The sequence below is a fragment of the Orcinus orca genome, chromosome 21 (genome assembly GCF_937001465.1).
Source record: "Orcinus orca chromosome 21, mOrcOrc1.1, whole genome shotgun sequence".
NCBI lineage: Eukaryota > Metazoa > Chordata > Mammalia > Artiodactyla > Delphinidae > Orcinus > Orcinus orca.
In genome coordinates this window covers 23,259,594-23,274,830 of record NC_064579.1, presented here as the reverse complement: position 1 = coordinate 23,274,830, position 15,237 = coordinate 23,259,594, and the positions used below count along the sequence as shown (strand labels likewise).

General features: G+C 42.7%; 1 protein-coding gene across 2 annotated transcripts in view; it reads left to right on the top strand.

Annotated features, from left to right (window-relative positions):
- WWC2 (WW and C2 domain containing 2) overlaps nt 1-15,237 on the top strand; it is a 163,806-nt gene that overhangs the window by 143,658 nt on the left and 4,911 nt on the right. For both annotated transcript variants that reach the window (XM_004281746.3, XM_033409268.2), the window contains 6 exons: nt 375-539; nt 3,929-4,050; nt 5,896-6,094; nt 7,655-7,819; nt 9,385-9,477; nt 12,480-12,722. In XM_004281746.3, coding sequence (XP_004281794.1) covers nt 375-539; nt 3,929-4,050; nt 5,896-6,094; nt 7,655-7,819; nt 9,385-9,477; nt 12,480-12,722 — 987 coding nt within the window. The remainder of the gene's footprint in view (nt 1-374; nt 540-3,928; nt 4,051-5,895; nt 6,095-7,654; nt 7,820-9,384; nt 9,478-12,479; nt 12,723-15,237) is intronic.

Below are 15,237 nucleotides of genomic sequence, written 5' to 3'. Positions count from 1 at the left end.
TTTTTTTTTTTCCACTAAATTCACACTATAGTACTACATGATCCGTGGTTGGTTGAATCTGGGGATGTGGAACCTGACACATGGAGGGCCAGCTGTAAAGGCAGACGTGGATTTTCGACTGCAGGATCGGGGGTGTTGTTGCCGTCCCTAACCCCACAGTGTTCAAGGATCAGCTATATTTCTTATTTAGTCACACCGGAAAATATAAGACATTGCCAGGTTTTTAAAAAAATCTACCAGTGCTATATATCATGAGTATTGCTTTTTTTTTTTTTAACTTGTCCAGTAATCTTAATTATATCAGAGGGAGCAAATATGAATTGAAACATTTTATTTTCTCTTGTTTTTTCTTTTTTCCCTTTCATTTCACATAGGCGGGAACTCAGATCAGCCTGGCAGATTTACCCTTTTCCAATGAGATTTTCACTCTGTGGTATAACTTGCTTCCTTCAAAGCAAATGCCGTGCAAAAAGAACGAAGATGAAACTGAGGATTCAGCATTTCAACCAAGCCAGCCACTAGTCGATTCTATAGACTTGGTGAGTCAGAGTTGGAGAAACACATCTCATTAAGACCTTTAGATCTGCAACCCATCTGAAATTAATCTTTGTGCAAGGTTTGAGGTAGGGGTCAAGATTGTTGTTTACCCATATGATAGCCAGTTGACCCAGGATTGTGTGTTGAAAATACTTCCTTTCCTAGCTGCACTGCAGTGTCACTTTTGTCATAAGTCAGATAGCCTCTATGTGTATAGTCTGTTCCTGAACTTTCTATTCTGTTCCGTTGACTTAGTCATCTATCTCTGTAGACAGTACAGTCATCTATCTCTGTAGACAGTACTATGCTTTTTCAAAGTGAAGGCTTTCAATAATTCATCATTCAGAATGGTTTTTCTGAGGCTGTTTACAGATAATTGCTATCAGATTAAGGACGTTTCCTTCTCTTTCCAGTTTGCTAAGAGCTTTATTATGCATGGATATTGAATTTTATCAAGCATCTTTACTGTATCTCTTAAGAAGATTACGTGGTTATCTTCTTAACATTATTCTGTTAATGTAGTGGATTATACATTGATTGACTTTTGAATGTTAAATTGCCCTTGGATTCCTGGAATAAAACAGACTTCATTGTGGTGTATTTTATATGAATTTTTATGCATATTCAATCATAGAGAATATTGAGATTTGCATGTGTTCCGTTTTAGTAAAAGTTCCATGTGCTCTTGAAAAGTGTGTATTTTCTGCAGGTCAAGTTTGTTAATTTTGCTTTTCAAATCTTCTGCATTTACTGATTTTTCAATTTGCTTATTTTATCAATTATTAAGAGGTATAATAAAATCTCCAATTTGTGATTATAAATGTCTCTTTCTCCTTTTAGTTCTATTAATCTTTGCTTTATGTATTTTGTATCCAGGCTATTAGATGAATATAAATTTAGCATTATGTTGTATCTTTCTGTTCAACTGACCTTTTTATCATTATAAATCATCCCTCTTTATCTCTAATAACACTTTTTGCCTGGTATCAGTAAGGCTGTATCAGTTCTTTTTGGCTAGCATTTGCATGGTTCACCTTTTATTATTCTTTTACTTTCAACCTTTCTGAGTTCTTATATTTAAAGTGTTTCACCTGTAAGCAGTACATAGTTGGTTTTGATTTCTTATCCAGTTTTTAAATCTTCATCTTTTAATTGAAATATTTCATTTATTTACACTTAATGCTATTAGTGATATATTTGGCTTTGAACCTGTCATCTTACTCTTTGTTTTCTTTTAGTCCTATCTCTGTTTCCTTTTTTCCTTCTTTTGGATTAATCAAGTATTTTAAAATTTTGGTTTTTCTTCTCCTAGACCATTAGTATTACAGTCTTTTCTTTTTTGCTGTTACCCTGATGATTACATCATGCATCCTTGACTTAGAAACTGTGTTAAATTAATGCTTTTGCTTTTTTTCAGACAGTGCAAAGATTTTTTTTAATTGAAATATATTTTAATTAATGTATTTTTAATTGACATATATACACTAATATGTATAAAATGGATAACTAATAAGAACCTGTATAAAACAATAAATAAAATAAAATTCAAAAATTCCAAATTAAAAAAAAAGCAGCTGTTGGATTGCCTAAGGTAAAACTCATGGATGTATAATATTCTCTCCTGTAAGATTACTTACAAGAGTAATAGTGCTAGGGAAAATAGGTAGATGCAATGAAAAAGAAATTAGGACTCAAAGTGAAACGTGTAAAAATTTAAACAGCCTGATATTTTAAAATTTCTATATAATAAGAAGGCTTCATTAACATGTGTGTGTGTGTGTGTGTGTGTGTGTGTGTGTGTGTGTGTGTGTTTAACAAGCAACACTGCCCAGTTGGTCCAACAGTGTGGAAGAATTGACACTGATATGCCATCACACAAACACCTTTCTCAAGACATTTTCATTTGCTCCATCCCTAAAAAAAGAAAAAAGAAAAGAAATACGTTTTTTTTTTTTGATGTGCAAAGATTTTTAAAGACTTAACTCCATGATTCCCTTTCCTCCTTGTGTGCAATTATTGGTCATATATTTTAGTTACATTTATTCTAAATCCCACAAGACATTATTATTATTGTTTTATTGACAATCAGTATTTATTTAGATTTTCCTATATCTTTACCCTTTCTGATGTATTCTTTTCCTTTCTGCATTATTGTGCTTCCAGTTTGGGTCATTTTCCTTATGCCTGGAGAATTTTCTTTAGTATTTCTTTTAGTACAGGTCTATCGGCATCTTTGTTTTGATTTCATTTGTGAAGGACTTTTTTTCCTGCGTATTCAGAATTCTAAGTGAATAATTATTTCTCTGAACACATTAAAAATAACATGTCATCTGGTTTCCATTAGCTGATGGAGGAGTCTAATTGTTGATCCTTAAAATGTATTACATCTTTTTTCTTTCACTGTTTGTAAAATGTCCTCTTTTTCTTTGATTTTCAGCAATTTCACTCTGATGTGCTAATGTGTTTTTCTTTGTGTTTATCCTAGGGAAATTCTCCATTGTTTCATCAGTTTTCTTGAACATATTAATTCTGAAGTTTTTAATTCCTTTTCTAAATAACTGTAGTGTATGGATCACCTGTGGGTCTGCTTCTTTTGCTTCTTATTTCTCTTGGCTTTCAGTCATTGGGCCCTGTTTCCAGTGGAATGCTGGATATTATGTATGAATTGTAGAGGATCTGGCTGATAGCTTCCTCCAGAGAGGATTTAATATTCTTCTGGAAGGCAGATTACAATATGGGCAGATCACCTGGATCATTTGAGGGACCTGAATTCCAATTTTTCTCTCCCTAGGACCATGAGGCAACTGAGGTATCTGCTTACTATTTAGCCTCCTAGCAGCTGGTTTTGCTTTCTCAGCTTCTTGCTCTGCACGTATGTAGCTTAGGAAGGGCAAATGTCCCAAAAGGAATATTGTGCAGAACATTGGGCTCACTTCACAGTTCATTTTCTCTGGCCCTTTGAATGCTGGCTACCTTGTCGCCAACTCAGTTTTCATCTCTGCATCCTCCCATCACTGTCACAGCCCTGGGCAGCCACAGTCTGTCAGCCTGTGTGCCTCACCGCTGGAACTGAGACATGCCCCCCAGGGGAGAAGAGTGGCAGTGATGGTCCCTTCACCTCCTTGCGTTTCCCTTTGCCCTGGGATCTTGGTCCTCGAGTGCTAATTGCCTTTGTTGCTCTCCATTGCTTTAAAACAGCTGGAATTTTTTGTGTGTTTGTATTTTGCTTTTTATTTTACTTTATTCAGCCTTCATATTTATTCTCAGCAGGAGAATTGGGTCTCATACCTCTTCTTTTTCACAACTAGAAGCATAAGTCCCCATCCGATAAGTTTTTCAATCATTTCTTGAAGTATGTGGTGTTCATTGCCCTGTGTTTTACTTTCTCCAGGATGCAGTGTCAGCCTTACTTGCAAGAACATCAGCTGAGCTGTTGGCTGTGGAACAAGAATTAGCACAAGAAGAAGAAGAACCAGAGCAGGAGGAAGAGCAAAGGGGTCCAGATGGAGATTGGTAAAACAGCGATTTCCTTTTGCTGCCGGGATCGCAAAGAGGATGTGTTTAGATTCTCAGAAGAAACTTTCAGGGAAACCTTTATAGGTTTAGATCTTATTCTGGAATTAATGGAAAGTAGCGCAGCTTCAGGGGGCTGCCCCTAGGGAAAGTCTTTCCTTGGTCATTAGAGACTTGAAAGGGGTAGTGGCGAGTTTGCGGACAAGCACATGAGCGAGATTCTTGCTTCAGTAATCTTGACACTATTTCTTGGGCTTTTGTTTGGTTTTAAGTCTAAACTACCTATTTTGAAGGGTATGGTAGTTTATTTCAGAGTCATAGATAAATTTAAAAACTGACTCTTTTTCTGCAAATGACCAGAAGTACCATTTAGGCTCTGGGAAGTCAAAGCAGATATTTAGAAAATAGCTTCTGAAGAGCTCTTTTTCTGTTTGTGGCCACTTTCACCTTCTTTTTCTGTTTCCTTCTCATTTTCCATACCTCATTGTTTTTAAAAAAGAAAAAAAGGTTATTATAGCGTTTGTCTAGATTCACATACGTATAAAGAACTATCGTTCCAGGTTTGCACTGTTTTCTCTAAAACAAATTGTAGTGAATGCGTGTTTTTTTAGTATATATGTAAAGTCATTTGGATTAATTTTGTATGTATTGTTGCTTATTCTGTTATGTTTGAACTACTGTTGACACATATATGCATATACATATATAGCAGCATTTGTGTTTATGTGTGTATATATAAAACTTCTTACAAACTTAGAGTGACAAGATACAAATAACAAAATTGTGGACATTTGGAAGGAACAGCGTACTATAGTGATGTGAAAAGCAGATATACTTTGTTCTTATCAAAAGTCCTTTACAGTGAATAAAGTTCAGAGCACCGAAAAAGAAAAGTAAATATGAGAGTGATTATGAGGTTCATCGTATCTTGAAATACTGAGCCTTCCTTGCATATGTAAAATACGCAACTTGTTTCACCCGCATTTCAAAAAATGCACTTAGAACGTAATCTAAAGGAATTGTTAACTTACAGTCCTCATTGCTGATCCCCCCGTGTTCATTTCATGACCAGGTGTTTAACAACTAGTCTGTTCCAATCTGTCAGTATATCGCCAGTCACAGTTAAAGCTTGACTTTTCATTATCAGTGGAAAAAAATGTTCCTATTATGAGAATACGAAACTCAACAAAGCGTGAGATATTCTTCCCATCCTGGTCCTCTTGCTTTCCTGTCAGTACAGTTTATACAGAATATAAACCGCATTTGTATTCTGCAGCCTCACTTGTAGTGCCACCCAAGCCCAGGCCGTGGCTTTCGTTAAAGACAAGATCATAGACCCTTCAGAGCCTTCTGTTAGTTCAGTAGTAAGACTCCTCCACCCAGGGTTCCACCTCTGCTAGACCATGAGCACAGTTGATAATGGATATTTTTATTCACTCTTAGCAGAGAGTCACTGCATTCTGTTGTTTGAATAATTTTACAATAAATGAACAACTGATACCAAATTATATTATAGCGAGTGTCCGTATTTTCAAACCGTGGGTTAAACTTTATATGTGATTTTTTAGCGTATTTCTATTTAATGTTTAGGAATTAGGTCAAATTTCATGAATTTAACTTTTCAGTACGAAATTATGATGATTTTGCTTCAGATTTCTGGAGAGTAGGGTGATCATTTTATTTCTCATGAGCATTTTAGTAGAAGTTCCAGCCAGAGAACTGGCTGGAATCGTGATGTGTGAGTCTGTTCATCGCCCAGATAACGGGTTAACATGCCCAGGTTGCACTGATCACAGAGCACACCTGCTTGACCCTGAACGGTATTGTGTGTTGTTTCACCCATAGGTTAACCATGCAGAGAGAGGCCTCTGATGAAATTGTGGCTGAGGAAGGGGCTGAAGTGAAATTGGCAGAGGGCAGTTGCTGTGCAGAAGACGTAAGCTCACGCCCGAGTGTGCCTGAGGTGAACGAGGACACAAGTAAGACAGAAAACAACTGTGCCAACGACCTTGGGAGTCAGCCACCTGCAGGAGTGCCCGCCCTGGTGAGTGTTCTCAGCTGTCCCCTCCTGAAACTGGTCTCCTAGAGGCACCACACAGACCAGGTCTGTCTCATCAGCTATAACTCCATGTTAGGATTTTGTGCCAAAGCTGATCAGGATGGGCGTTTGTGGGAGTAGACCATAAGAAACATTGTAAATGCCTTAACCTTTTCAAATGGGCCCCAAATATTCATTCTCCAATTAAGTTTCATATAAGAAGATGAATAGTGGCGTTTAGGGCTTCCCTGGTGGCACAGTGCTTGGGAGTACGCCTGCCGGTGCAGGGGACACGGGTTCATGCCCCGGTCCGGGAAGATCCCACGTGCCACAGAGCGGCTAGGCCCGTGAGCCATGGCCGCTGAGCCTGCGCGTCCGGAGCCTGTGCTCCGCAACGGGAGAGGCCACAGCAATGAGAGGCCCGCGTACCGCAAAAAAAAAAAAAAAAAATAGTGGCGTTTATCTCTCTGTAAATGTTCTGTGAATATTTACTGAAAGCATTTTCAGAATTTCCTGAATAACACCAGGATGCCTACTTAATTGTATTAAGCTTCATAAATGTTATAAGTTTATTTCAATTTCAAACATGAGGTAAACGTGTGAAGCTCATTTTGGTTAGATGCGGCTCTGAGTGAAACCAGTCCAGGGAGGTGGCACATGACTCGGTTTAGGCACAGATGCCATGTTACTAAGCAGGTAACTTTGCTGGTTGGTGACAGACATGTTGAGACTGCCATCCCCAAAGGGGGAAACTCATGTTCAAGGTTTGAGGATGCTGGCAAACTTGGGAGTTTAGAAAATAACAGTTATTTATTTCTAAGAAAAATAATGTTATACCCTGACTGAAGACTTCATGTGTGTGTATATATATATATATATACACATACATACATACACACACATATACATACATACAGTCGGCCTTCTGTATCCGCGGTTTCTGCCTCCACGGATTCAACCAACCGCGGATCTGATTCAACCAACCTCTGATAGTAAACAGTACACGATTGGCTGAATGCGAGAATGTGGAGCCCCAGATACAGAGGGCCAGTTGTGGGACTTGAGCACCCACAGAGTTTGGTGTCCGGAACCAATCTCCCACGGATACCGAGGTATGGCTGTATATATAATTGCATGTTCTGCGTTAACCTGAGGTTTAACTAGTGTATTTTCATTTTCTTATATTTACTTTTATCGTTTACTCTGAAAAAAACTAATCAGAAAGTTGAATAACGTTTAATGATGAAGAATTCTCAAATAAGGTTCTTTATAGAAGCACATTTACCCTCTGTAAATCTAAAGCTTCCTTTTTTAAGGTCTAATCTGTTAGCAGTGGTGCTGCCACTTATAGGTAACCCTGTTGGACAGTTATTATCCTACCCCACCTGAGGGTAACTTCCTAAGAACTAAGTAGAAAACCACCTTCCCATCAGCAGAAAGACAAAGCCTGTCTCACAGAAGTGGTCCTGGTGCTAGATGTCTCTTGTAAGATTAGGTATTTCTTTCATACTTAGAAGAAAGGAGCAAGAAACGTCTCTCCCCTCCTGACAAATTACTGACTTCTAGGTTGATAAAGAGACAAATACCGACGAGGCGGGCAGTGCCGGTGTGGCGGTCCGCCCCAAAGACCGCAGCGGCCTGAGCGCCCGGCAGCGCCCCTTCGTGCGGAGCAGCGTGATCGTGCGCTCGCAGACCTTCTCCCCCGGCGAGCGGAGCCAGTACGTCTGCAGGGTAAGGCGTCTGCGGGGCGGGCATGTGCAGGGTGTGAGGCGCGCAGTGCTCTTAGGGGGCTGCCGCCTCTCCCCGCCCCCTGCCAGGGAGTGGCCCGTTAGTGACAATAGACAGTGCCAGGGGATCTTCAAGCTCGACTACAGATTCTAATGGCTAGAAATGCCGTAAAATAAAATATAAAATATAAAATACCACACTCTTAATCATTCTTTTTAGTTTGGGTGGTGGAATTTTTTTCTTTCCTCAAATTTAATGTCTCTTTGCTTCTAATGCCATTTATTTGGCAAAGAAGTGACATTAAGGACCAGGCTGCTAAGTCTGTCTGGACCTTAGTGTGTGTTTAGAAACTTAAAGTGACTCAAGATTTATGATGTCTTGTATATTTCTGCTGTGTATCATGCATGCTTCAAACCATGTTAGTCGGGCTTCCCTGGTGGCGCAGTGGTTGGGAGTCCGCCTGCCGATGCAGGGGATGCGGGTTCATGCCCCGGGCCAGGAAGATCCCACATGCCGCGGAGCGGCTGGGCCCGTGAGCCATGGCCGGTGAGCCTGCGTATCCGGAGCCTGTGCTCCGCAACGGGAGAGGCCACAACAGTGAGAGGCCCGCGTACCGCAAAAAAAAAAAAAAAAAAAAAATGTTAGTGCTGCTGAGTCAAAGATTGTGAGTTGGGTTTTAGGACAAAAGTCGCCTTTACTAATGCCTCCAGACACTGAATCAGATTCCTGCTTCTGTGGAGAATATTATGTGATTTGCATCAGTTTACCAAATTCTAGTTCCATAAGTATTTATGATTTATAGTAATTTAGATTTAACATTATAAAGTGGGTTAGAAAATACTTTCAGAATTCTAAACTTACTCATTCAGTTCACCAGACATTTTTATTAAGCACCTGCTATTTATTAAGCACGTTGCCGGATCCCTGGGATTCGTCCATGAACCAAAGACCCAGAGCCCCCTGTCCTTGCGGGGCTTATGCTCTTGTGAGTTGAGCCAAACACTCAACATGATGAGTAAACTGTGAAGTCTCTTGGGCGGGGACCAGCGCTCTGGAAAACAGTAGAGCAAGTTATGAAAGGATGGAAATGTTGAGGATGAGGGTCACAAATTTAAGTAGGTTCAGAGTAGACTTCACTGAGAAGGTGACGTTTCAGCAAAGGCCTGAAGCAGGTGAGGGAGTGAGTGTGGGCTGCCCGAGCTGGGCGTGTTCCCAGTTGTACGTGCTGTGACTCCACTCTGACCTTGAGCTCTGTGCATTACACAAACCTTTCTTTTAAAGAATGGATAGTGCCTATTAGCTAAAAATACAAGGGATAATTTTATTTCAAAATGTATATAATATTCTTAACAAATGACTTATGATAACTGTAACCAAAAGGCAATTACTTAAAGAAAATCAAGTTATTTAAGAAAAGCAAGAAAACAGGGAAAATTTTGTTTGGGGAGGATTTTCTTAAAGAAATAAACTACCTTCTTTCTGTGATAAAGTTCTCAATTCCAAGCTTCCTCTAGCACATTGGTACGCACTGATTTCCTTTTCTTTTCTTTTTTATCCTTTGTTGCCAGTTAAATCGAAGTGACAGTGACAGTTCAACCCTGGCTAAAAAATCACTATTTGTGAGAAACTCCACCGAACGGCGAAGTTTGAGAGTCAAAAGGGTATGTATTCCCTCAGCGGCATCCCGCTGTCCCGGACCCACCCTGCGTCTTGCATATCAGAACATGAGCACCAGGACTGCTGGGTGTCCTTGCTCCGTGCTCTTGGGAGCTGGGATGAAGTCACTGGGATTACGGAGACACAGCTGTTGTGTCAGTTATGGAGAAGGATGTGCTGGAGAGCGTTCATTCGTCACCGGTGTGGAACCTCTGATAATGAAGGGTAAATCCACTTTGCAGCGTGGATGGAGACGGGCCTGCCGAGTCGGGGGGAGCATCTCTGCTGCTGGCTGCCTGGTCTCCACACCACAGCCAGCTCTTGAGCAGCTGTGGGGAGAGTGTAACACCCGGTGCCTTTCGTGAGGGGCAGACGTTCTGGAAAAGGAGGACACGGTTTTAGTAGCTTGCTTAAAAACAGATATTTTTAGAAGATTAAGATTAATGTAGATGGAAAAGCTCAAGCCAGGTTTTCCTGGAAGCCAGAGGTCTCTGGATGAGCTCGAAAGGGACGAATTTTAGATAAATTAAAAGGTTGGACTGTTCAGAAATTCCTGTTTATTTACCAGCAGCTGAACTAGTAATGGAAAGTTATTTGTTTACTAATAATTTGTTTCGTGCTAATTTCCGAAGCTGCTTTATTTCGGTTTAAAGCATGTTGTTCAGTAAAAATGCAGCGCTGTGCACACTAAGCTCTGCAGTGACGGGCAGGACCTCCCTGCCTGGAGGAGATCTTCCGAGGGCACACGGGCGACTCCGGGTGCAGATAGAAGGGCGGAGTGAGCTCACCTGGTCGGGAGAATCAAAAACACTTCGTGGGGAAGGTGTCTGGCCTTGACACCCATATAAAATTTCTCAAGAAAGTGGTAGCTTTGTTTCAGGGATGGAGATGGATACTGGGTGCTGTTGGATGGATACTAGGTGGCCTGACGTGGCACAGGGGCAGGGAAGCACATTCAGGGGATGAGGAAGGACCCAGCTCGGCCAGGCTTGGGCCCCGTGGGTGGGAGTGGAGATTGGAGGGGAAGTTGAGTCACTCTGGTTTAGTGTCGCTATAGGCAAAGTACTGGATGTGTGACTGGGCAACATGTAACTTCCTGGTTTAACTTCCTAGTTACTTGACAGTCCTAAGCATGTTTCTTTTTTCTAAAGGTAGATATGCAGGCATTTCTTTAACCTCAGCATTTTCAGGACCTTTTGAAACACAGATCTTTCAGATTACAAAACTTTGTGCTTTAAAAGCACCTAAATTTCCATCATCTTGAATGAAAATTCGTCTCAACTCTTTTCTAAGTCCCCTGCATTTTTAAAAGCACATACTTTTAGAGGATGGTAGCACTCTTCAGAGAACTTTTAACCAGCAGTGTTTATGAATTGAGTGGAGCTGAAAAACAGTCGGGTTACTGATACTTAGTTTAATCCTGAAACACTGTTTAGGAGATCGCTGTTAATAGCTTTTAAAGTGGGCAGATAGAGTTTGGTAGAAGTGAATGGGGAAGTGTATTCTGATTTAGGAGTTATAGCATGAGAACCATGTAGAGGTGAAGAGAACAAAAGCATCTCCGGAGATCAGTGGAAGGCTCCCTGGCTGGGAAGGTGGCAGCCCGGCCAGCGAGGCAGGAGGTTGGGGGGACCCATCGCCACATCTCTCCCCAGTTCAGTGACACCACACTGACAGCCTGAGAGCAGTCATGGCGGGGAGCATTGACACCAAGGAAATGGGCAGAATCTTACAAACCAGCGAGCCCGCTGTTACACACTTAACCAGCAGGCCGTGCCCACGGGAGCCTTTAGAAAGCCTCCATGTACCTGACAGCTGGGAAGGATTTCTGATCTAGAAAACGTGAGTAGTACAGTCGAAGAGAGTGTGTGTCTAGAGATTCTTCTGTGTAATAAGTTTGTTAGAGCAGAAGTTGAACAAAGGGAAAGCTACTAATAAGAACATTAGAGAGTGTTGCAGCAGGATATGTTGGGCAAGGAGAAAGAGGAATCCGAGGAGACAATGAAAGCCATTCAGACCTGGGCTGCGGCTCTGAAATGAGAAGAGGGACAGACAGGCCTCTCCTTTCCGTCTGTCATGAGCACCACCATTGTTCCAGACCTTCCAGCTGGAATACCTGTCAGGTCTGAGTCCGTCTGTCTTGTATCAAATAGTACCCGTCTTTATTAGTAATCTCTTATTTTCCATTCCCACTGCCAACAGTCCAGGCAAGAAATGCCCTCCTTGTTTCCCTCTGCTCAGGGAGTCCTGCCCAGCCTCATTTGAAGGCCTTTCCTCAAGCGAGTCTGACCCAGCCCTGAGTGATCTCTCCCTCCCCTGACTTCCTGGGACACAGAAGCCGCTGCCAGCGGACATGCATTCATACATATTCAGTAATTATTTCTTGATAAGTGGATAAGCTTGGCCCCAGAGAGAGCACAGTGATTCAGGGGTGAAAGTACTGAAGAGATATTAAGCGATGGGAAACCGAGGAAGGAGTCAAAACCCTAGCTCCCCTGAGCAGCTGTGTCCTGGCCAGTGCGTGCAGAAATGATAAGAGAGAGGTGTGAGCTGCAGGGACGCGGGTGCGTGGCCTGAAATGGAGCAGATGTGAGTTTCTCATAATGTATTTGTCGTTCACAGAGGCCGGCTTTGTGCAGTAAATTGGTCCGGCTAAGCTAGGCTCTACCGCGGTGCCAAGTTCAAAACTCTCTGCGGTTTAAAACAATAAAGGCTCGTTTGCTGCTCACCTGCGTGCTCAGTACAGGTGGGCCGGGGGCTCCGCTTGTCCTCCTTCAGGACCAAGCCCCCCGGCCTCCCCGCTCTAGGCCTTTGCTGCCCCTGTAACAGGGTCAGGAGGTGCCACATCACTGCCACTCACCCCTCATCGGCCAAAGCAGGAAGCAGGGATAGTGTCCTCCTGTTAGGTGATCATCGGCCAAAGCAGGGAGCAGGGAGCAGGGACAGTGCCCTCCTGTTAGGTGACCACTGACATAATGAGGGTGTCGTGCTGTTTCCAACCCTCCAGACGGTGTGCCAGCCGGTGCTCAGAAGGGCAGCACCCGAATGCCCCGTGCGAACCTCTCTGGACCTGGAGCTGGACCTGCAGGCCTCGCTAACCCGGCAGAGCCGCCTGAACGACGAGCTGCAGGCCCTGCGGGGCCTGAGGCAGAAGCTCGAGGACCTGAAAGCCCAGGGCGAGACGGACCTTCCGCCGGGTGTGCTGGAGGACGAGAGGTTCCAGAAGCTTCTGCGACAGGCCGAGAAGCAGGTACAGAGCCCGGTGCTGCCGTGAGCTCCGGGGCGCTTACGTGGAGCTCACATTGCCTAAAGCCCGCCGGGTAGAAGGTACTCAGCCTACACCTCAGTCTTGCTCGAGTCTTCAAGTCCTTTTTCTAGAACTTAGAACACATTTGTTCCCACTGTGTTTCATCCTGTCTGGTGGCAGCCCTTGCATCCAATGATAGTGAAGAAAGAGCCCACAAAGCAAGGTGCGTTTGTACCATTTTGAGAATAACCTGATTCCCCTGAGTACAGATTTTTTTCATCTTTATTTTTGCCAACTCTGTATGTCTAGATAGATTATTGGAGTTATGTGCCTTTTTTTTCTCATCCCTGAAGTTTGTGCTCACCCGCTCTGTGAAAGAGAAACTGTTTCCAATTGTGCGCCTCTCATTCTGGCCACAGAAGTTGGTGAGAGCCATTGGCTTCTCTCCTGCGTGCTCGTAAGCCCCACGTCCACTCCTTATACACATGCGGACACACTGGCGCACATGCACACACACACATGCTGCCCTTTCGCATCCACCTTCCTCCCGCCCGCAGTTGGGGATTTGTGAGATTTGCAGCACCGTGGCCATAAAATGCCTAACGATGAGCAAACAGCCTTCCAATTGCCATAAAAAATACGGCTCCCGGGGAAACTGTGAACGGAGTCCAGCCGCAGAGCCCAGATCTGCCTGCCTTGTTAGGAAAGCTGTCAGGCCTCTGCGTCACTCTGCATAACCTTCCTCCTTTGTGGCTGAAAGTCTGTTTTGTAGCTCAGAATAAGAACTGAATCAGTTAGTGTCCTCGTGTATAGTACAACCCCCCTAGGAAGCAGAGCGAGCAGCTCAGGACTGTAATTAGGACGGGTTGTGTTCCTTACTCTGTCAGGCTTCTTAACGTGACGGTAAGTAAATCACTGGACCTTCCTGCAGGTCAGGCCCCCATCACGTAAACTGAAGGTTAATCACACTCTCCTGGAATCTGGGCCATAAAAACCGGCTTCCGATCCTCCTGAACCAGGCAGCTCATCGTGACCTGTTGGGTGAGAAGGGGAGAGGCGTGCTGAGGAAGGGCTGGTATTTTTCCAAAGGAGCCTCAGGTTGCTTACAAAGCAGAAATTTCTTTTTCTTCCTCTGTTTCCCTGTCAAAATGCCAGTTTTGTGACGCTAGGCTTCTTAAAAGCTTAAAATAATACAGATGTTAACATTTGTAAAAGTTAGAATCTGCTAAGAAAATTATATGTCAGAAATATTAATACAGCTCGTTCAACAAAAGAACTCAGTGATTACAGTGAAGTGCTCGGCACGGAGCCTCGACTGCCTGCAAAGCTGGTGGCTATCGATTATTAACACCTGATGACAATTTTATGATATATTTTAGCACCCAGACTTTTGGAGGAAGATACAGACCCGGGTACAGATATAAATACATAAACACAGAGACAAATGGAGTCTGCAGTAAAGTGTGTTCTTACTCAGCAGGGAGAGGAGGCTCTTCGTGTGTTGCATGGTGGTCGGTCTTATTTTGCACAGAACAAAGCCAAGTTTCAGAGGGACTCGGCAGCCACCACATAAATGCTGGTCGTTGGAAACAGCAGCAGCTGCAGGCTACTTCGAGGGACCATCTTAATAGTGTGTAATAGGCCTCACGCTCCCATTCATACGGAAGGGAACAAAATACCGAACAGGATCCCGGGGGCCTGCTGCATCTCTGATCTAGTGAAATACGCTTTCTTGGGGAAACCGGGCCAGGTTTTCTCCCCTAAGTACATCCAGCATGTACCTTCCTTCGCTGGTTTTTCCTGATCTCTCCGTTTGTTCAAGTCAGTAAGGAGATGGCCATTTTAAGATTGGTTTGTTCATCTTATAAGTTCCCCAAAATTAGAATAGCAGCAACATTTCAGGAGAATTACTAGTTTCCTAGTTGGATGTACCACATCATGGTAGAAGTCATTTCTCTGTGTCTACTAAGTCAGTGGTTCCCAACCTGGCGCCTAGTGAAAAATCATCCGTTCGCTGAAGGTAAGACTTCACAAAGTAACTAAAACATCACATCTGTCCCCTTTGAATTTGAATTACACAAATTCAGAGGCTCCGAGTGACAGCTCACCTATCTCATCAATTCCAAAATAATCAAGAAAGAACTGCTACTTAAATATAGGCCACTTTTCTAAACAAAATCGTTCAAAACAAGGAGAGGAAAGGGGAGCAGTAAAAAATATCTGGAAAAGGGAGCCTTTGTGGTGAAAAAAATCAGAAGTTACTGCAGTAGAGTATTATTAGCAAAGTACTAACTAGGTTATGCCCCACTGTAGTCTGTTTAGCTTTCCGTAAAGCGGTGTGAGTGTAACTGAATCTTCATTGGTACTTGGCTGAATAAATAGTTTTCGTAAAATGTCATGTTTCCTAAAAGTGCCACAAGCATTTTTGCTTTCAAATTTAAACTGAGTTTAGTGCACTTTGTGTGTTGAGAATATTTTAAAATTTAGAAAGTTTTTTTTAGTTAAAAAATTAACATGT